At 37.5% G+C, this 23,562-nt stretch overlaps 2 protein-coding genes across 9 annotated transcripts; one reads left to right on the top strand and one right to left on the bottom strand.

The window, feature by feature from the left end:
• Positions 1-397: 397 nt before the first annotated feature.
• ctdsplb (CTD (carboxy-terminal domain, RNA polymerase II, polypeptide A) small phosphatase-like b) lies at positions 398-15,067 on the bottom strand. Of its 2 annotated transcripts, XM_058754677.1 has the most exons (8): positions 14,329-15,067; positions 10,480-10,640; positions 10,182-10,214; positions 8,125-8,226; positions 6,346-6,402; positions 4,838-4,930; positions 3,836-4,021; positions 398-2,469 (listed from the first exon to the last, which is right to left on the bottom strand). In XM_058754677.1, the coding sequence occupies exons 1-8, from the start codon at positions 14,402-14,404 to the stop codon at positions 2,344-2,346; spliced, it is 834 nt and encodes a 277-aa protein (XP_058610660.1). In that variant the 5' UTR covers positions 14,405-15,067; the 3' UTR covers positions 398-2,343. The 2 variants fall into 2 exon arrangements, with proteins under 2 accessions (XP_058610660.1, XP_058610669.1); XM_058754686.1 differs by lacking the exon at positions 10,182-10,214 and having other exon boundaries at positions 14,329-15,054.
• A 1,521-nt stretch (positions 15,068-16,588) lies between these two features.
• hhatla (hedgehog acyltransferase like, a) lies at positions 16,589-23,348 on the top strand. Of its 7 annotated transcripts, none has more exons than XM_058751919.1 (14): positions 17,964-18,201; positions 18,326-18,374; positions 18,468-18,580; positions 19,460-19,527; positions 19,832-19,945; positions 20,207-20,230; positions 20,452-20,646; positions 21,124-21,333; positions 21,443-21,614; positions 21,743-21,887; positions 22,000-22,035; positions 22,139-22,340; positions 22,496-22,640; positions 22,869-23,348. In XM_058751919.1, exons 3-14 carry the CDS (start codon positions 18,475-18,477, stop codon positions 23,009-23,011), a joined length of 1,560 nt encoding a protein of 519 aa, XP_058607902.1. In that variant the 5' UTR covers positions 17,964-18,201; positions 18,326-18,374; positions 18,468-18,474; the 3' UTR covers positions 23,012-23,348. The 7 variants fall into 7 exon arrangements, with proteins under 7 accessions (XP_058607896.1, XP_058607935.1, XP_058607942.1 ...); XM_058751943.1 differs by having other exon boundaries at positions 18,326-18,354; XM_058751913.1 differs by lacking the exons at positions 17,964-18,201; positions 18,326-18,374 and adding an exon at positions 16,589-16,733.
• The last annotated feature ends 214 nt before the right edge of the window (positions 23,349-23,562 follow it).

A 23,562-nucleotide genomic window follows, 5' to 3' on the forward strand; every position in this document is an offset into this window, starting at 1 on the left:
AACATTAGAAAGTTTCAAGGTGACAAACTTCTTTTTATAATTACCTGACTGCTCATTTTGTAAAACTAAAACTAGTCTAAAACCACTTAAGATATGCTAAAACACACCTTGCAAGAGCTGACGTGCTTTGGAGAAATAGTAATACCTGAGATACTTCAAGCACATGCAATATAAAAGAAGTCAAATAAAAGTCATTGTGTTGTTTTTTTAAAAAGGTGCTTTAATATAACATCTCAGAGTCCGGAAGAAAACTTACGAAAACCATGAATCAATTCAGCTTGAAATATACTCCAAACATCAGCACTGCACAGCCTCTCCGAACTGATTTCAACCCCGAGTCAATCTGTGGACCATTTAATGTGTCTGTATGGCTTACTGAAAGAAAAACATCGATAAAGAAAATAAGGCATAATTTAATTAAATGTGCCGACTTGAGATATTTAAGTGACAACACAAAAACAAAGTGTTTTAAAAACAGCACCTGACAGTTTAGTTGTGAAAAACACATGGAGAACAACAACTGTGAGCAAAACCAATAGTGCTTTAATGCTGCCAGATCACCAGGACTCTACTGTGTCCAAAGAAAAAGGTGAAATATGCAAAAAGTATTGTTTGACGATTAGAAATAGAAGCTAGAAATCAAAAATACTAGCAAGCCAAATATTCAGGCAGTCTGGAAGATCGACGCCGACGACTGAAGAGAGGCTGTACAGCACGTCAACAAGCAGAAAACAGCAAGTGTGGGCTAACATAAGCATACATCTCAAATACTGACAGAAGACCATAAATGTGAGAATGAATCGCTCTCCGTCGCCTGCCGCAGAACAGGAGGAAGAGAGAGATAGAGAGAGGTAGACGATGAACGACTGAGGGAAGAAAAAAATAAAATAAAAAGGACAACGTGTAGTGACCGAACTGTGACGTGGCGGACTCTGGGCAGAGAGAGAAAACGAGAGAGAGAGGTTATTGCCTGTTCAGCAGCGGATCAGGACATCCCGCCGCTGCTCCTCTCGTCTTAGGCACTGCGGTGATGGAGAGTCTGCACAGCTTGCGCCAAACACTTTCAAACCCCCACTGGGACAAAAGGGCTGCGTTCAGCTCTGCAAGAGGACAAGAGCAAACCCTTTAAGGCCCTATTGTGTCCATTCTGCTCTGGCACAAGCTGCACAGCGCTCTAGTCCCTGGGCTGGTACTGGTGGTACCCTACAGGGAGGTCTTTTGTAGTGTAGTATACAGTGGTAGCAGCAGCAGGGTATGGTTTAAAACGAGTCGAAACTAATTCCAAAACATATAAAGATGATGGACCTGTACCAATTCTCAAGAACTCACGACTCGAACAGAAAATAATTAAAAACGATAAAAGGGATACATTTGCAATTGTGCATCCTGGTTTCCATAAAGGACACTTCCCCTTTAAAAAAACAACTACCGGGGGGAACAACTGCACTGTCTACGCTACTTCACCAAAGGCAATCAGATCAATGTAAAGTTAAAAAAAAAAGACTAGCGGCTAAAATTCTGTTTTTGAAATGTCCAAACATTTGTCTCCAGCACCAATATTAGCGTCGGGCCTGTTTGCTGAAATAGAAATGTACTTCAGCATCGGATTGCGAGACAAATATTAGCGATTGGCACGATTTAAGGAGTTAATTGGCAAAAGAAGCTGTGGTATATGAGACGAGTAACCTAACAAGTGCAAATGCATTCCTTTGCTCTGAGAAAACAAACTAAACAAACAAGTCTAGATAATAGTCTCGGTCTATATAATGGCACAAGCTAAAGCAAAATTGAAAACAGAAGGAGCACAAGAAGAACAGAAGATGGAGACGTGTACCCAGCTTTACATAATTAAAAATCTCTGGCCTCTTTAACAGTGCTTTTATAAAAAGAGTCCAACCTGCCTCCGTTTTAAAGCATATAATTCTTGTAAAGATTAGGTTCTCTGGAAATATGTTGTTTACAAAATGTTAATTTCCCCCATAAAAATGACATTCAAAAAAGGCACTTTGTTGGGTCGGAGAGGAAACCCCACAGTCCTTTAACCCTACGGATTTCTACCTGCATAGCAACACCTCAGAGAATGGTTATGACTTGGATATTTCGTTTCAAAAAAGGGAAAGAAAAAGAAGTAGTTGATTTTTTGGTTTATCATAAGCACTTTTTCAAAAGAGAAATATTTGAGTGTCCATTAAATGTTCAGAGTCTGTTTATGTCACGGTGTGCGTGTCCTGGTGGTATGGGTGAGGTGAGGACTGCAGGCTGGAGGAGAGAGGAGAGAGGAGCTGGGAGCGGAGCAGGGGACTCACACTGGCCCCTCGCCGCCGGCCGCTGTGGCTCAGCCTGCTACCTGCCCCTCAGGTTCTGCAGCACCCCGTACACTTCCTCCTCTTTGCTCAGTCCCTCAAAGAAAGGCAGCAGGTCCAGGAGCTCCGTGTCATTCATGTCATCAAACCACGACTGCACGGGAACCTTCACAAGACAGAGTTATTATCTGACATTGTCTTATATAAATCACATTCATGTTATGACATGTTTTCGGTCCAAAATCTTGATTTACATAACTGTATATATTGCTGTACTGACGAGGAAAAACAATTATTGCCAGACAGGGTAAATTGCTGCTGAAACCAAAGTAGATACTAAATAAAACAAAAAAGAACAAGGATGGGAACAAAGAAATGTATCAGAGTTCCGTTTCTGATTCTGGTTCCATAATTCTTTTGGCACTTTTGAGGCAGAAAAATTGGTGGGTTGGGAATGCAAGATCCAGATTACAAGATCATTAAAATAATTCATTTTTATCATAAGAAGAGTTCATTTGCAAAAACGGATAACTCCATTTTTAACAATTTTCAAAAATCATGTTTTTTCCATTGTACATCCCAATTAATTTCAATCAAGCTGCAGTTGGGTTATTTTGATTAGGTTAAAAAAATAACTACAAAAAAAAATACAGCTAACTAACACAAAAACATGATAAGAAAACATGATTTGAACATTTTAAATAACGGAGTTATCTGTTTTTGCAAATAAACTCATCAATATAAATCAGTTCCACTTTATATTAAGTGGCTTTAACCATAAATTGTTATATATAATGTATATAAATCTTAATAAATTATGAAATGTAATTTATGAAACAAAAAATATAATAGTGATATGCTGAGCCATTTATTAAGTTAAATGACTAAAACTATATAAATATAAAAATAAGATATGTATTTAAAATATATAAATATTGAGTCCATTTTTTATTTTATTTTTTTAAATATGTGGCATAAATGCAATCTTATAATTGACCTCAACTATGCATTAAATACATTTAAAAAAAAGTGGATACTTATTTTTCAATTTACTCACTTATTTGTGGCAACTGATTTTTCTGAAATATCAACAACTCATAATGAGTACAGTATGGTGTACACTAAAGGTACACCATCTAATGTTGGGCCATTTTGTAGTTAAAAATAAAACTGAAAGAAGATTATGCTTCACCTCTGCAGATGAATGTGGTTCATGAGTGTGGTAAAGACATGGTTTGGTTTTTTATGATTAATAATATATATATTTTTATATCTTGGTGCAGCTTTAACTATACATTGTCATAGGAATAACCAGATTTACCATATTAACTAGTTTAGGGCTAAAGTACAACATAACAGTAATTGTAAGCGGTATGTATTTAATTCACCAATAAGAATCATTTGGGTTGAGCTACATGGTTGTGATTTGCTAAAAGAATCTGACTCATAAGAGTAAATCGTGAAGAGTATATAGATGCAAGAGTAACCAAACTGTGGTTTAGTTTGGAGTTTCATCAGCAATCAAAACTCACAGCATTTTCAGGATGGAAAATGTAGGAAGCAGGGGAGTTGTCCACAATGATGACGTTCCTGAGCTCTCTCCCAAGCCGACTAAGGTCTTTAACATAGTTCCCTCTGTGGAAAACGCAGGATTCCCGGAAGAGTCTCGCCCGAAACACACCCCACTGGTCCAGCAGGTCAGCCACCGGGTCAGCATACTGAAGCACACACAGACACAACAGACACTTACAAACAAGTTAAAGGAGCACCTTCAAGCTGCTCATGCACTGATTAAACAGTCGAGTCACTGTAGAATCGTCCAGCTGCTCCCTGCAACAAACACAAATATAAAACAGAAAAAGCAAGCTGCTAGGGCAACGCAACACTATTTCCATGTCTATGCAAACCAAAACGTCTACAAAGAGGACTGTAAGGAAACCTACAAACCATAGTCAGATATGTGCCTCTCAGTAAGAAAGCTTGCTATTAAAGCCAATGAGCCGTTATGTTCTCGATATAACAGACACGGAAGCAACCAAGACACGTGATCTAAACTACAGTGGGCCGCATACATTCTCAACAGCTAATGTGTCACTAACAGCTATGAGAAGAACAAAACACATCGGCTACATATACGGCGACAAATGAAACTTCACAGCGTATCATAAAAGCGGCCAAACTCAAACAATGTGAGCTTTCAAAGGTGAAGGCAGCAGCGACTGCAACTACTGGTACATTGCACGCATTCTGGAAGAGTCACATTTGCCATAGAGACACTTACCCATGCATTAGCGGCTAAAACAAACGCAGGCCACACAGAGACAGAGAGGGGGGTCAGATATTAGCAGAGCAGGTATGAATCAACACCCACTCAGCAGGGGTGTATCACAGTATTTTCTCCCTTAAATAACATTTGGACTGTGTCAGCCAGTGAGGTTTTTGTGTAGCGAGTTACGAGACGCTGACCGACTGCTGAGTCTTTTGACATGTTTGTTGACATTAAGTGAGTCAGTGTCATGGTGTGGTGGACAAACCTTGGCTAGACTGGCTGTGAAAAGCACACATTCAAACAGCTCGCCCATTTTCTGCAGGAACTCGTCAACGTGAGGCCTTTTGAGCACATACACCTATGAAGGGGAGATATTGTGATACACAGAGCCATTTAAGTCAGTTTAAATCATATCAAAGTGCTCATAATACATAAAATCGTTATAAAACAATAGAAGATACAATATTGTATATACTGCAGTAATGTGATAACAGCTATTTAAGTACATTTTAAATGATAATAAATGTTACATATAATACATATCCTATTTTTTAAATGTATAAATTAATACAATATTGAGCAATTTAAGTCAAAATAAAAATGCATTTTTATAAAATATTTACTAATTATTAAATTTGTAAGGATTATTAAATAGTCCTTACAAATCTCTATAATGTAGAACACATAATAGTAAAATCTTCCTAAAATAATACACTACGAAAATGCAATGATAAAACATTTTCTTAATACTTAAAATATTTACAAAACAATATACAATTAAACATAGTAAAACACAGAGCAATTTAAGTTAATTTAAATGATAAATTGAATCTTTATAATCTATATGTAACAATACTCTATAAAATATAACAGTTTCATAATACACATAATAAAATTTACAAAACCAAAAATATAATATTGTGATACGTTGAGACATTTAAGTTAAATTAAATGATAAATTGAATCTTTATAAATCTTTATAACATATAACACAAGTTCAACCTTTTTTAAACAATATACTATACAAACATAATATAAACATTAATACATTTTCATAATATATTAAAAATTCTGAAACAAAAAATATAAGTGATAAACTGAGCCATTTAAGTTCATTTATATGATAAATTGAATCTTTATTATGTGTTATTATAATATATAACACATAAGTGAAATCCTTTTTTAAACAAACTAGAAAAATAATATGAAAACTTATAATCTTCATAAACATAATAATAAAATTACAAAACAAAAAACATAAGAGTGATACGCTAAGCCATTTAAGATAATTGAAATGACTAATCTTTGTCATCTTTATAAATCTTAATAAAATAAAACACATATTACAATAATAGCACATCATCATAAAACAATACACTATCAAATATAATATAGCAATATAACATAATAACAATATAATACAATAGAAGTCATTTTCTTGTTCTTCAATCTGAAAGCCAAAACACTAAGGAACACAAATCAAGCACAGATGATTTACATCAGCTCCATGAAGATAAACGACTGCCACCTAGTGCAAGTAATCATGAATAGGCCTCTCAGGACAGACAGCCTATCCTGGATTACTTGAACAAGGGAACAGCCACTCAGCCAACACTTCATCTAATGAAGTTGACACTGACATAAAACACATAAATGGCTTCATAACTGCTACAGAATACACTAGAGCTTTTATAATTGCTCAAACGTTCACATCTTCAGCAATCTGATGTCAGTGTAATATGAAACCAGCGCATGTTTCCATCAGTACTGTACCTGATGCACTGTGCCGTCGATCTCCACGGGGACGATGAAATCAGCGTTGCTAATGGGCTGTGAGAAAGAAACAAACAACACAGACGAGTTATGACCCAACCTCAGATGGGAGACAAATGTGGAGGACGTGATCCAACTAAACCCACCCAAACCTAAGTCTGACATGATTTCTGAAAAATCCTTCCAATAAAGAAGGAATTACAATGAAGACTAAACACTTGTCTAATTGCAAGCACTTCTAAAATGTTTATTTCATGCATTTATTCACTTTGGTTCTGAGCATCACTCAGGCTCATGAAATCCATCATTCCAAATACAGAATATTTAAGGTTGCATTTGATACATGAATCCATTAATTATAAAATTCTTATCACTACTCAGCCAGTTGTATCACCAGATTCTACAAAAATAACATCTTTTAAGGGCTTCTCATGGTTTTAGTCACAAAAACTATTCAACATTATCACAAACAACTTAAACATGTCAGTTGCAAATATGCGTTTTCTATGAATCATTACTTCTCTCATGCTTTGTCTTTCTTATAGTTAAAATAAATCCCAAGTGAGTGTTTTAGTCACATATATTACATATAATATACACATAATATAACAACAGCTGATAAAAATCATGACCGCAACTAGATATAATTGATATGTGATTAGCTCTATTTACTTATATTTTGCATAAGCAAAATAAAACAGTAGTGATAAACAGCAGAGGGCGTCTGTGCTCTTTCACCACAAACCTGCCTAATCAAATATTAATAATCTCTTGTGAGGGAGGTTTGAGAACTGCACACCTCAAATATTTGTCCTTAGCATGAATGAAATCAATGAACCTCAAGGCAAATTTGCCCTGCAAAGCCTGACATATGAAACAGTCAGAAAAATCTTTTCTTTTCTTTTTTGAGCAGTTTGAGCCTTAAAAAAAATCTTATTTGGTATATCAGGCTTTTATGACTCATACTGTATGACGCACAGACTTTTTGTTTATTTAGAGGCCCAAAATATGCAATTTTGTGCAGTTTCTAACTTGCTAATACTTAGATGGCCAACATGGCGAGAATATTTGGCAACATATTTTTATGGATTATTAAGTAAACATAAGTTGCTTCAGTTCAGTAAGTGTTTACTCTTGAAATATAACAAACAATATAAAAGTTATATTGTTTACTTTATAAAAATCATTAACGATTTCACAGCAGAAAGACACGTGTAATTCGACCTAAAGTGGGATGTTTTAGAACAATACTAAAATGTCCTTTACTTGTTGAAAAGTATGAACTATCGATCAGATGGCAAAAGGCATGTAGCCTAGTAGATTGTGTACAACAGGTTTTTCAGCAAAGTTCTGATCATGTTGATAATTTAGAGGCCATAGAATTGTGTATTAATATGATACAATGGGCTTTAAAGGGTTAAAGAGTCATTTATAGTTTCAGTTTTAGTTAACTATAAAAACCCTGCCCTGCACTAAATTTCAGCTTCATACACAGATGAAGATGCTGAAAAGCCCAATATTGAGTTTCACAATCAGTGTTGCTCTTCAACTCTCCTCCTACTAGCAGCAGAGACAAATGCGCCCTGACTGGGCCGTCACTAAGCATCACAGGAAGCTCTGCCTGCATACATGTATATCCCTAACGCAAAATAGGTCACTGTGGGTCACAGTCACTGAGCAAATTACAGAGAGAAGTCACTGCATCTGCAGTCCATCCCTAGTTGTTTTTGTTTGGGAAACACCTGAACTAACTTCTACAGGCAATAATTAATGAATTACCTTAAACGAGCTGTGCACCAGAGTCTCATCCAAGTCTATTACCACACACTTCTTCCCATAGTCATTTATGTTAACCTCAGGTAGGAGGTACTTCTCTGGAGGCTGTGGAAATGTAAAACAGAGAGAGTAAACGTGATGAACATGGATCAACATCAGAGTAATGAGTGAGAAATGAGGCACGGGAGGTTAAACCACGACGTGTTAGACCGTTATCAAGCAAAATGAGCAGAAAGATGGGGAAAAAGCAGCACAGTTCCCAACCATCTACACATTTCCTCTGGAAATTGTAAGGGACAGCTTCGGGCATTTTAGGAAGTGTGTTTCCTGAGCTGCACAGATGACGCTCATGCAGTAACATCCCAGCTCTTCCGAGCGGAAGTGGAAAGGATTACGGCTGTGCGTGGGGATTAAAAGGTTTTTCACACATTAATCAGAGATGCAGGATGGGTAAGGTTAGAGAGTGAGAGAGTGACTTCAGCACTGGCTGCCTGTATGAAATCCCATCACTTTATTTATAAGCTACGGGTGAATGGGTCGCTCACTTGATCCAGTTCTCTAATCCTCGCTGCACCGTCTCGATACAAGCGGAGGCAATCTTGTTATGGAGGGAGGCAGTATGCTGTCGAGTTCATCTAATCTAAATCCCTGTCTGTTTAATGGGATGAATCAAGCTTAGTAGGAACCGCTGGGGTGCAGTCATGATCCTGGTCCAAACTGCTGAATGAACACAAAAAGAAACTAGAACACTTACAGTTTGGCTCGACGTGACTTTCTAGTCAGTACACAAAAAACGGTACAGCAAATCATGCAGTAGAAACATCACTATGGGGTTACTAAAATCTTGTGGCGAAATCATTAAGGATCATGAGATCTGACCTTCCCAACTGGAGTTAAACAGCTTATCAATTAAAGATCGCATATAATCGGCCAACCTATTTATGAACCTTGTGTCATATTTTTACTTTCATCAATATTGCAACATAATATAAGAACAAAATTCAAGAAAGCCACTTGTAGGTTGATTTCCAAAAAGGTGCAAACTAAGACTTGAAGGGATAGTTCACCCAAAAATTAAAGTTACCCCATGATTTACTCAACCTCAAGCCTCAAGACTCAAGATTTGTATACGACTTTCTTCTTTTTATCAGACGAAAACAATCGGAGTTGTGTTAAAAAATGTCCTGGCTCTCCCAAGATTTATAATGGCATTGAATGGCTGTTGATTTTCAATAGTCCAATAGGAGTACAATAAAATGCATCCATCATAAAAAGCTCTGGGGGGGTTAATAAAGGCCTTGATTGGAGCAGATTATTGGACTTCTATTGGATTACTGAATAATATCATCAGCCATTATAAAACTTGGAAGAGCCAGGACATTTTTAATATAACTTCAATTATATTCGTCTGAAAGAAGAAAGTCGTATACAACTAGGATGGCTTGAGTAATGCCAACTTGCGTATAATCAACTATTTTCCATTGTCTAGTCTTTAATAAGCAAACAAATATCACAATAATCTGTAATATCGAATCGCAATAGTGACTGCTAAGATGTGTGTGGAATCTGTATAGTAATTGTATCAATGAACTTTTTCCCATGGTCTAGAGTTAAAAACAAAACAAAAATCGCAACACATAGCCATATCGAATCGCAATACATATCATATCGGCACCTAAGTATCGTGATAGTATCAAATCGGGAGGTAGCTGTATTGTCCCATCCCTATTAAACGGACTAGAATACAGTGGAAAAACACTTGCATTATCAAATCACAAGCAGTCATACTCCCAATAGTTAAAAAGCAGGAGGGTGGGCATAGCCAACACATGTTGAAAATGCCTTAACCTATACTTGTGTGGAAAAACGTTAGGCTTTCCAGTCGCCTCAGAAGTAGTATAATATACAGTGCATGCAAGCATCCATCAGGCAAAGTGCATCACTGTCCACAGAGCCGCTTCAAAAGTGGATTCAAGTGTACAGTGGTGCGGCGCTCCATGCGGCATGCGAGAGCACACAGACAGACGGCACGGAGTGGAGTGGAGTGGAATCATACATACACTGGGGATAGGGATGACCTCAACCTGGTCACACTGGGATATGAGAGATGAAGACAGAGGAAACAAACAGGAGAGGAAATGAGGTGCTGAACCACAAGACAAACGGACAATAATTCAGACAAATGTGATACAGTCTGCACAGAGAGAGAGAGAGAGAGAGAGAGAGTTGTGATGACTTCTGTTTAACATCAGCAAACCACAAATGACGGTGAGACGCAGAAGCAGAGGCCTCTGAATAAATGAGCATCCGATTGACTGTAATCACTCCCTGTGTAAAGAGGATGTTTGGGCATCTCACCTTTGGTGGAGCTCCGTTCTCCTCCACAGGTGGAGGCAGAGGGCTGCTGTTGTTGTTGGGGGTGGTGGGGGGCTCGGCATCGTAACTTCTCAGACAGCAGAAAAATGAGCTGAAGATGCTGCGAGTCCTCTTCTTCTTCAGACTGCTGTTAGACAGCGAAACTGACAAAAGAATGGACAGAGAGAATATATTGAACATGACTGCAACAATAATTTCCTAGGAATGCATTATTAGTGGCAACTCTGGTGCATTAGTGGCTTGTTTATTTCAGGTTGCTGTTTATAATAAATTCATGTCATTTATATCAGGTTTTCCCCCCTAATTCAAACAGTTTTTTTTTTAAATACACTTTTTTAAGATGATATCTTTAGCCATTTTATGGTTATTTTTAAGGTTTACCCACCATAACGTAAAAATATATAAACTAATATAATACCAAAACATGTATGCACAATAGTTTATTTGATCAAACATACAGTTAAATTGTAAAATATTATTGCAATTTAAAATAACTCTTTTTATGTGAATATATTTTAAAATGCAATTTATTACTTTGATGGCACAACTGAATTGCAGTCATCAATGTCACACAGTCCTTCACAAATCCTTCAATACATTTTTGTGAAAAACGTGACTTTTTTTCCAGGATTCTCTGATGAATAGAAAGTTAAAAATACAGCATTTATTTGAAAAACTTTTTTGCAACATTTTAAATATCTTTACTGTCATTTTTGATCAATTTAATTGCATTCATGCTCAATAAAAGTGTTCTTTTTTTCTTTTCTTTTTTTTAATCCTTATGACCCCAAACTTTTGAACAGATATATTGATACATATATAGGCCATGATATTGGTTATCGATTATCAGTTGCACATAAGGTTCAATAACACTTATTAGGACACTGGTGGTGGGAATGTCCGAACACCCTTTAGGAAAATGGCTTTCTCCCAGTGCAGGATGTCACTTGGGCTCTTTAATTAAACGTCCAGGCTATTACAACTGATTATGGACAGGCTTTACACCAACACACTGCACAACATCACAGACCCTCACGGTTCTCCTCTCCTCATTCACACACATACTAATAATAATCTGCCTTCATTCCAGCGCCACAGCGGAGGCTCTAAATGTTAACACTGAGGTCACCAGCAAGTAAAGGCCCTTTAAAAATAGTGACAAGCAGGGAAAAAAAATGAAACTAGACCCCACTCGCTTACAAACCCCACCCCATCCCCTTTAGGCTCCTAAAGCCTCATCCCTCCAGTCATTGGCTGCCGAATCCAGCACCATTTTAAGGGACAGAGGCTATTTTCCCTCGTTCCTGAAGCTTCAGTGACGACTTCAGAGGCATTGGGAGAGGGGGAATATTTGAGGGAGAGAGGGAAGAGGAGAGGAGGGGCAGCAGCAGGGGAGGGGGAGCTAAGAAAATGAACAGCCTATGAGAACAGTGCATTCCTCTCCCGCCCCTTTAGCCATCTCAAAGCTTCAGCCGAACATCTCATGCTTTTCTCCTCCAAATTTCAAAAACTCTGCAATACTTTACACCAAAATTAAGTATGAAATCTAATGCCTTATCAAATGCATCACAAATTATGACAACTGGAAAGATTCTGCTGACATTTACAACTTCAAGTGGACTTTCAATAGTTTTGATGGAGAAAGCAGCTTCTAAATATGTATTATGAGCTGTTATTTTGTTTTCAAAGGAGTGGATCATTTTTCATAAGTGGGAGGACAGCAGCTTGGCTTCACTCAAGAATACTGTAGGAGTTGACGTGTCAGAAAGCATGTGCAGCATCATGCTTTAAAGTGTAAAAACACGTATCTTGATATCTACTGACTAGCCCGACGCAATGAGAGCGTCTTTGCAAAACCACAACAGAGACGTAAACACAAAAGGCAAAACCACACATCTGTCTGTAATCTAGTTTTTATTTAAACACCTTTACCACAAATAAAGAGTAAAACATATAGACTACAAAAGCTCCCAATGAGCAGTTGTTATATAAAGTATTTCCATATGCACTCCAAATAAGTAAAGGAATAAAACGCAGTGAAATACAGAGAGTTTTACATAATTGTGGACAGAATGCAAAAAAGATCCCTGTCAGGCAATGGGCCAGAGACATTGATCACTGCGGCGGTCTCCCTCAGATGCCATCAGAGCTGAAGGAATGAGAAGATGCAGCTGCCTTAGAAAAATCCTGTAATTACTACTGACTTTAATTACTTCTGGCTTAATATTAATCTACATGTTGGAAAGACTCATTAATGGCCTGGTCTGGATGAGATCAAGGCAGTATATGTAAGTCACAAAAGGCATTCAAAGTGTTGCCTAATAGGCCATCAAGAGCACAAAGACCATTTTAGACGGTTCAACTTTATTCTGTGCTGTTTTGAGAGGGCAGCTGTTGAAGAGATTCTCTACTCAGCCACCCAGAGGTCAAAGGTAAAGCCCTGGAAGTGCTCCATCCAAATGCCTGGTGTCAGAGCCGGACATCCTCAGATGGGAAGCCAGAGGCAGTTTTGCAAAACTGCCTTCATAGCTGCAGCAGAGACAGATGAACTCATTTTTTTTTTTCAATCTTTATTTGAAATATTTAGATATTCAAGGTGAGATAGGCACACTCACTAATAGAACTAATGGAAAGGACATGTGTTTATTTAAAAATATATATATTTTATTATACTTTATCTATTTGTGTTTGTAGATTTCAATTGCAATACATATTTTTAAATGTTGTTTTCTCAATATTACTTTTTCTCATGCACTGAGCCAGAAATATTTAGTTTCACTTTAGTTACACCAAACTTTCCAGTTTTATTTCTATTAAAATACTTACGATTTTTACAGATGGGTTTGTTCTTATAACATTTGCCTAATTTATAGAACAATTAATTCCTAAAAACATGGTGAAAATGTCTTCTTTTTTTTCTGGCAGACAGTATTTTCTGATTTATGGAGTGATTAAAAAAAAAAGAAACCAAAACCACTCTATAAAAACCAATCTGTAAAAAAAAAAAAAAACAACAACTGTGTCAACAGAATAAACCAAGAATTTTGAACCTGATTTTATCCAGTGTTCAGATTTATTCTCTGGATTTGTATGCAAATTAGTGCCAACGTAATTATACAGTGCCTTATTGTCATAACATTTCACAAAACTTGGTGTTATCTATTAGTTAAAATGTGTGCCCTAGTCACCTGTGGCATCTTGCTGTAATATATATATACACATATATGAATTTTCACGCATTAAATGTTAGTTTACCTCCTGACAACCTAAAGCATCACATAACTGACTTGTCCGTTGAGTAAAAAAATTTTTTAGCCAACTAAATAGCATACCTACTTAACTATTCCTGTTGCTGACTGGATTGAAAAAAAGAACACTTTAAAGTCCACTGCTTCTTAAAAACACACTAAATAAAACATGTGCTCTTTAAAGCGCTCTACTTATGCAATTCTTCCTGAGCACTTCTGCCTCGTGACAGAAAGAAACATGTTTATGTTGGTCTCCATCCACATCACGGGCGACCGACGCTGACAGAGCCCAAAACTTTCAGTCTCCAGCAGTTTACATTGCGCCTTTACGACGACTCCGTTATATAAACACACACACTCGGTCATCGTTCTGCATCAACAATAACACACTGTCATATAAAAGCATATTAAAAGTGAACAAAAAACGCCTTATTCTCACTTCTGTTAGTGCAAACAGTGATGAAATGCCTAAAATGTTTCTTGTCCGCGGACTCAGGCTCGCAGCCCGCTCGTTTAAAATGGTGGGTAAAGCTAACAAAACGCGCTACGGCGAGCAACTTCAACACACAAAAACACCTCTCACCTTTCTCAGCACTTGACGAGAGTATCTCCTCCTCCTTGGGGTTCGTAACCTGCGTTATTATGGACGTGTTGTCCATGGAAACGAGATGTTAGCTCCTTTTTCCAGCGAGTTCTGGCCGTGTCCGTGTCTCAGCTTGTGCTAACAGCTAGTCGAGTTAATGGCAGATCTCCAGCCAGCAGCAGACTGCTGTCGCTCAGGCTAGCGTGGGCGAACGGACTGCACCCGACCACTAATCTTTGCGTTTTGTTGCATTAAAATACGCGTCGCGGACACACATTTGATCAATCAGCCCGTACGGATGCGCATAACAAAAATCAGTTGCGCCAGCGCTGAAAGGCTAACAAGTAGTTGGAGGCTGGATTGCTAATATAAGATAGCGTTAGCGAGCTGACCATGAAACCTCCAAATGCAGGCTGAATAAATGACCCGCGCGATGTCTGAACGCTTGCGTCTAAACTCCTGGAGCTATAGCGGAGAACGCCGACATCCGCGCCCTTAAGCGATCGTCAAAAACTGCCTCTTCATGTTTTCCCGTGTTTTCTGATCTCTGCTTCCAATATGGAGACGGCGAGTGTTTGATATTCACGAGATAGAGCTGAGGAACAGCAGGAGGAGGTATTTTCTGGGAACCCCCTCCCTCATATTAAAAATAAAAGCACGGCCGGGGAGCACGCAGCTCGCCCAATGACAGGAGTCCGTACAAAGTTGACTGATTTCTTCATCAACGCCTTAAGAACTCGACTGTGGAGCTGCGATATTTAATCACGAGTCAAAATAAAATACACGAACCTTTGGTCTAGTTTATAGTTTTCAGCTCTGGTTCGTAATCATAAGAATGAATGCGAAAATACAGTAAGAGAAGAATAAGAGTGAGATTTAGAGATTCGTGGAAGTAGCTTACTATATTGATTGTTTTGATTTCTTCCTAATGGTGTTTAATCTATATAGAGCAGCTTTAATATGCGAATAAGTAGTGAAATTCTACGCAATTTATAGTAAAGTAATGAGTATGGAATGTAAATAGGTATCCGCATCACACAAAATCCAGTAAAATGTGCCTGTGCTCGTAATACAAAGCGGGAAGCAGGCTATATTTCTGCTTGTAAGGTTTAAATAGTTAAGGGCTTTCCCTATGCGCAGTTAATTTTACAACATCATCGCATGTCTCCATCTGCTGTTCAAAGATATTGTTGCAGTTTTGTTAAAAAAGAAAAAAATCGCATGTTTTCCACGGTCTCTGTCTCTCCATATTATGTTAAAACTGAATAAAATAAAAACAAAATAAATAAACAAACAATCGAGTCTGTATTTTATGCTGTGCCAGTTGGTTAACACAAGGCTAACACATGAAACATACATTTTCAAGCATTTCCATGTTAACCAGAGCCTTTTATGTTTTCGTTTTATGTAAGTGTAAACTGATGAACCTATAAGTTATGTAACATTTATTTATTGTTTCGTAATTATAGCCTAGTTAGGCTATTATAATGTATATTTTACAGTCTTGAATCTTTGCTGCACACTTTCTTCTTCTGCATGCAGTTTAGGCATTTTACACTGTTTCAAATTGTGGGGCTGTAATCAATAGTCAAATCAGATTAAATTGCATATAGAAGCACATTTTAAAATATCCAGGTGTGTTGTCACCTGTCCCCCCCCAAATGAAAAAATTCGACTTTCTATTTGTAATTCAGGTCCTACCTTTACTCATATGGTACGCTGCAAAATTTTGACAATTGATCATTTAAAGTGCTTTGAAAAGTGTCCATGATATAGATAATAACAAAGGATGATAGGCTTTTTGGTTGACTGTATCAGTCTTGCTTTTCCTTTTATGCATTATAGCCCACAGTTGGAAAATTGCTACTTAATGCTTTTTAAATACGTCAGTTATGCCAAGGCTGTATTTATTTGTTCAAAAATACAGTAAATCGTCTTTCAAAAACATTTAAAAGCCTTAAATATTCTGAACTTTTGGCAGCAAGAGTATTGCCAATGGCTGAAGTAAACAGATGGTTCATCTTCATTGGATTACACAAGTGGCTGCTTCAAGACAGTAGTAGCCTGCATCTACACACGGATCAGAAGATAACAAAAGAAGGGATTTCTCCAGCCGGCCAAGATGCACCTGTACCACGTAGCGCTCCTTCTTGAATTTGTGCGCCTTTTTGATGGACACTTCTGGTGCCACCCCTCTGCAGTTTCAATCCGGATTATAAATACACTCTCTACACCCCTCCCGCAACATCCTCACCAGCCACTGCTGCCTCTCACAGTGCACCATCGGCACTGGGAAACCGGGACGGATGTATTAGGAGAAGCCCCTACTCACCCCCCTTTTTCTTTTCTTTTTTTCAATTTTGTGGGGGTTGACATCTGTCTTCAAACATCTGAGCGGCTGTGAGGTTAGTACTGAACAAGTGCACTTCCTTTTGATTTACTGTAGGCTACTTACTGTACACGGTGCTGTAAACATAGAGTCCCACGGATCATATATGAGGCGGCGTGTGGGCGTTCAGAGCCGTGCAACAACATTTACATTTAAAAGGACTTCAGATATGCGTGTAGCTTTATTAATTAGTTGGGACAAATACTCGGATTTTAATTGAGCAGGTACACGCATGGTTTCTTAATTAATTTAATGTTAAAAGTAAATTGATTTGGGAGTTCAGTCCTTGGTTTTTCACGCTCCTGAAGGATCTCCTGATGTGTGGGAGATCGCATTGCGCTGCAGCTGCCGCACTGTACCAAGAGCAACTGCTCGGGCTAAAATAGGAAGAGGTTGTACGGCGCAGCTGACTGTGCTGTTTCTGAGGAGCCGTGAAAAGAGGCACTCCCATTTAAGTCACTGACTTACAGTCTTGTCTTCTGAGAAGTAGATTGGGTGTCAACTCTGTGGGAATGTTTTTTGTTGTTTTATTCGTTTTAGTTTTGTTATCTGTATCCTATTGTGATTGGATTGATTGCCTATAGGCTGAGGCTGCATCGTCTTGGTGTTGACGTATAATTGGTAAAAAATATGTTTTTTATACATTAATTATTGATGATCGTTGTGTGAGAACGTCACAATAATTATTGTAATTAGTAAGGAGTGTCTTTACTTTTACTTTTACTGTTGGCACTTGGCAGAGAGGATACGTGATTTAATAGGCTACAGTAGGCTATAGTTTACAGCAGACACAGTAACAAACTTCATTGTATTGTTATTTCACTGTAACGAATGAACTGTACAAATATTAACATTTAAAAGGCTCACATATTGCCTAAGTTAAGTTAGCCTTTTGCTGTAGCCTACCATTTACACTAAAGTTTTAAAGCATTACAGAGCACCACTCCTTTATAAATTGGATTTTGCAAACTAGTTATGCAAGAAAAACTTGATTTTGGGTGTCAAAACCCGAAATGACAATAGTGCCTCCTGACTACATCAGTGTAGTTGCAGTTGTAGTGACCGTGAATAATAATTAACACGATATTAATAGTTTTTTTTTTTAAATCATGAAATTTTGATTCTAGCACTTTATTATAATTATCTTCTAAAATCGTAACTTTTTAAATTTAAACTCAAGTTCAAATTTGTAACCTCATTAATATTAATAGCACGTCACAAAAGTCTCCTGTGATTGGACAGTTATTTTCCCGCTGACATCATTAGGTGAAAATTTCGCCGGCAGTTTTACCGTGAAAAGTTTTTATTTTCTTACAGTTTTAGAGCTAAACTTTCTCACTAAACCGCAAATATACCTTATCAAAATCCGGAAAGTATTAATATAGTGTCCTTTTGACCTGGTTGTAAAGTACCGAAAAGAAGAGAAGTATCAGTGGATATCTGAGGAGACCGAGTGAGTGACGTTTGACCTGTAACGGCCGTTAGTGAGTATGAGCGCGAGGCTAATAAAAGTACTGTACAATACGGACAAATATTCATGTAAAAACGAAATAAGGATTTGAAATCCTTATAAATCACTGTTTTATGTACTTTTGCCATATCAAACAGTACAACCAACCGTAAACAAGCTTGTGGAGGTATTTGAAACTTGTTATCTGTAAGTTTTCGACCGTATTTATTTCCTGCAGTGATCAATGGTTAATTTTAGTATGGAGTATAACAGGATTTTAATGTTAAGACTTCTCTTCAGGTTAACCATGGGGATCAAGACAGCCCTTCCCAAGACTGAGCTGTACCTCTACACTGCTGTCCTCTCTCTAGCGCTCTTATGGGCAGGCAGCTGGATCATTGAGTCCTCCAGTGGTACACTTTATTTTTATCTCTCGCTTTTTCTTTCTACATTAAGATCACAGAATTATGTTCACATCAGTCATGAATGCCCTAGAATACAACTACTAAAGGTGCATTTGCTCATTGTAAATCAGAGCACTGTAGTATTATTGTTTCTGTGTGGGCAGACTGTTTTGCTTATTGACATCTGAGCTAGTACTGGAGCAAACTAGCCATGTCCTGCCTCAACCTTTTTAAAGATCACATATTGATTATGTCTACTTTTTGGTATATAAGTGACAGTGACGTGACATGTGGCCAAGTATGGTGACCCGTACTTTGTGCTCTGCATTTATCCCATCCAAAGTGCACACACACAGTAGTGAACACACACACACACACACACACACCGTGAACACACACCAGGAACATCAGTTTAGACTGGGCTCTAAATGTACCAGTCCTACATTGATTACCCTCAACAACCCATGACTCTCAAATAAGATCTGTTATGCAATTTGTATTATCTTTCAAATTCATAATACAAAGATTTGTCAGATTTCACAGGACCATTTCATAATCTCAAAATATATTTGAGAGTCTGGATTATCACAGAGAAGCCTCTGAATATACAGGCTGGCAAAATTTACCTTATGTAATGCTATTAGGTTTTGCTCTGGAGCTCACCCTGTTTGCTGGGGAATCATGTGGACCTGATGTCCATTTTACATATTTCAATAATACATAAATTACATTGTTAGCTGTCTGCAAAACTGCATGCATACACAATACATATTGTTGTTGTTGTTTTTTAAAGCAATTAAAGTTATATATATATAAGAAAGAAAGCTTTATCATTTAGCCTGAAACACACCTTGCTGCTTTTGTGAAACTTTTCTTTTTTATTTGCAGAGAATGTGAACAGAAAGGCATTTAGGGAGAATGTGAAACCAGGATGGCACTACTTTGGCAGAAAAATGGCAAGTATATTAGATCCTCTACTGCTGTAAACACGTTTAAAAGCCACCTCAAGACATATTTGTTTGATGAGGCCTTCACTATTTTTAATGACCAGTAGGTTTGAGCAGATGTATTTGTGGTGTTTATTTTTTTATTTTTTTGTTTGAAATTGTACAGCATGTTGGCACACTCTGTGGTTTTTGGAGTTGCTAAGTGCTTTATAAATAAGTTTTGATTTGATGTATATTACATAAATGACTCTGTTTAATCATATTCTGACTCTGATTAATCACTTTCTGTGACTGATATTCACTGTCTCTTCAGGATGTGTCAGATTTTGAATGGGTAATGTGGTTTACCACTTTCCGCAACCATATCCTGTTTGCCCTCTCCGGTCATGTGATCTTTGCTAAGATCTGCTCAATGCTGTCTCCAAAGGTACTGTATGGAGTTATTCACCTTATGCACAATGATCAAGTCATTTAAGATTTAAGTGATAATATTTTGCTATTGATATTTTATGTTTGAGTGTTTTGTGAATATTGCATGATTTTATGTATGGACTGAGTCTGAATAATCAATAATAGTAAAAAAAAAAAACTAAACACATTTTGATATTAACAGTGCATGTGTTAAATGGTCTAATTTGAATGTTGTGTGAAATGTTACATGCTTTCGTGTTTCTGTCTGCTGTCCAAGAAGATTGGTATAGATTTATTCAAGGTAACTGAAAGTCATTACAATTTTTGTTTGGATCATACTAACTGACTAACTAATACTAGTACTGCTACAACTGAAGCTAATACTGGACTTATTTTGTCATTTCTAACACTAGAAACAGTAGCTCCTTAAAAAGTCAAAAAAATCCATTCAGTATTGTTGTATGTGACAGCTGGATTACATAAATGTGCCTTTTCACAAGGAATTTTCTTCCTAACCCACAGAACAGATCTTTGATCTATATGCTGTATGGATCTCTGGCTGTGCTGATTACTATGGGATGGACATACATCTCTCTCATCATGTCTCACTGCATCATCCTCTACAGCGTGGCCCTTGTCAAGAGGAAGTGGCTCTGCTTTGTGGCTGGACTTACCAGCCTGGCAACTTTCAAAATGGAGCCCTTTAACACCTGGCAGGTGAGAAGGTCCATAGGCAGTGAATTATCATTTCTCTAGTATGATTTACGGTTATTGAATTGAACTGAATCGACACTGAATGGACTTGAGCTGAATAATGGCACTATTGTCTTTGTAGAGCTGCTTTACAGCAGAACTTGAATTTGTCTCATATTTGAAGAAGTTTGCATCATTGATTCTATTATTTTCCTGTTTACTACTGTGAAGCTGCTTTGAAATAATCTGTATTGTGTAAAGTGCTATAAAAACAGTAGTACTTTAAAAACTTAAAGTTGTGAAAGAATAACATATATTCATAATGTGTGGATTCTTACAGCAGTTTGAATATTGTTTGTGTTGTTGTTTATAACCCCTTATGTATCTTTTCCCCCACAGTCTAACCACAAGTCCCCCTGTGGTACAGGTGTCCATGTGCATGTACAGACGCATTTAGATTTGTCATTTTAATGTTCTGATAATTTGCCTGTTTTGATGCAGGAAGGCATTGTGACAGGCTCTTTTGATCTCCAAGATGTCCTGTTCTATGGAGGCTGTGGCTTCTCCATTATGCGCTGTATGAGCTTTGCCCTAGAGAACTGTGAGAAGAAAGATGGTAACTACAGTTTCATGGATCTGATCAAGTACAACTTCTACCTCCCCTTCTTCTTCTTTGGACCTGTTATGACCTTTGATCGATTCCACGAGCAGGTGAGTTTATGTAAAACATAATCTATAGAATAGAATAAATTATTGTTATAGTGTTGATAATGTCACCCTGGCTAGGTTTGCACTGTAATGATCTCTCTAATATTCTCAGGCTAACAACCCTAACTTGACTCGTAAAGAGAGAGAGATGTGGAACATCACCATTCATGCTTTGGTGCACCTTGGGGCTATTTTGGTGGTGGATGTTTTCTTCCATTTCTTGTACATTTTGACCATCCCTAACGATTTGAAGCTTTTGAAGCAAATGTCTGACTGGTCTCTGGGTCAGTAAATAACTAGAAAAAAAATAGTAGACATTTAGAAATTATGTTACAAGTAATTTCTCATTATTTATAAGTACAATTTCATTTGTTTACTATCACTAGTCAGTCTGAATCTTTTTGCTATTCAGCTGGTTTGGCGTACTCCAATCTGGTGTATGACTGGGTGAAGTCAGCCGTCATGTTTGGTGTCATTAACACGGTATCCAGACTGGACCATCTTGACCCTCCTCAGCCTCCTAAATGCATCACAATGCTCTATGTCTTCGCTGAAACGTAAGCATAGTCATTAACAGAAGAGAAAAGAAAGAGTATGTTTTTGGAAGCAGTTGAAGGATGTGTAACCAGTTCACATGTTTACAGTTTCTTCTGACATTGAATTTTTTAGGCACTTTGACAGAGGAATCAATGACTGGTTGTGCAAGTGAGCAAATAACCAATTCCATATGTGTATATATTGCTATAATAATCATACACTCGGGAAAAAATATTCAACTTTACGTTTATCTCCTGTTTTATTGTTAAAGATATGTCTATGACTATATCGGAGAAAACCATGATGCCATCTTCAAGGAGCTTCTTGCAACCATTTGCACCTTTGCTGTCACAACTCTGTGGCTCGGACCCTGTGAGCTGGTTTACATCTGGTCTTTCTTTAACTGCTTTGGCCTGAACTTTGAACTGTGGGTGGCTAAATTATTTTCTCTGCCACCGTTCTCCACCATTGAGGTAAGATCCCAAAGACGTTCAGTTGTGAGGGATTTGAGCATTTGGGTTTTGAATCATTACACTACCAATTGATTGTCTTTCAATATTACATCATGACTGATTAGCCTACATTTCACTGATGTGAAATTAACAGCATTCGCTTAAAATTTTTTCAGCGGAATCTTGTGTCTGAGGCAATGTCACGTCGAATCAGGGGCTTGTTCAACGCTGTTAACTTCTGGCAAATTGTCCTGTACAACATCCTGGCGCTGAACAGTCTGGATTTTGCTCAGCTGGTTGCTAAGAGGCTGCTTCTTAAAGGTAAGTGTTTTGTTTTAGACCATTATATAATGAAAACGGAAAGAAAAGTAGCTAGAATCTTGTGCAGAATGTGTTTCTTTCTTACATATGTAAATCACTCATATATGATGTATATGTACGTCATACATACGAAAATATTGAAACATAAAGTTGTATCAGCACAAAAACTCCAGAGGAGTGGGACAAACACAAGCATGGAGAATAATAGCACCCTTGTGATTCCCTCAGGCTTCCCCTTGTCCACTCTCTCGGTGCTGTTTGTGACTTACTGTGGCGTGCAGCTGATAAAGGAGAGAGAGCGAAAGCAGGCTCTGCTGGATGATCCGGAACCAGTGCCGCCCACAGAGGCGGGCAAACAGAAGGCCGAGTAAAGGACAGAGAGGTCATTGAATCTGATCCAGCTCTTGAGGTCCCTCTTGTTAATTCTGCCCCTGAGCTTTCATGCCAGACTGATGCAGTCCCATCACTATGGTCACTGATTTGCACAAGTCTGTTTTAAAAACACGAGATGTTTTTAACTGTGAATAGTTCTGAAGTGCACTTGCTTTAGCCAAATGCAACCTGTTCTCTAACATACTCTAGCACAAACAAACCAACAAGTGCATTTTTTATTTATATTTTCAGTGGATATAACTATTTAAACAATGGCCTTGCCAAATATTTTATGAATAAATAATATATTGAACAATAAAATGAAAATGTACAATGTTTTCAGGGTTGTCTTTTATTTCAATACTCTTAATATGTTATAGCAGTGTTATTTGAGTATTGTTGAGACACTAACTTTCTAATAATATTTTGAATTAGTTTTTATTTTCAAACTTGTTTATATATGTTGTGCTTTTGTCATTTATACTAGTTTTTCTTTTAAAAATATGTCTATATAATTTTTTATTCATTTCAGTGATTTATTTTACTACAT

The sequence above is a fragment of the Onychostoma macrolepis genome, chromosome 02 (assembly GCF_012432095.1).
Source record: "Onychostoma macrolepis isolate SWU-2019 chromosome 02, ASM1243209v1, whole genome shotgun sequence".
In the NCBI taxonomy this organism is placed as follows: Eukaryota; Metazoa; Chordata; class Actinopteri; order Cypriniformes; family Cyprinidae; genus Onychostoma; species Onychostoma macrolepis.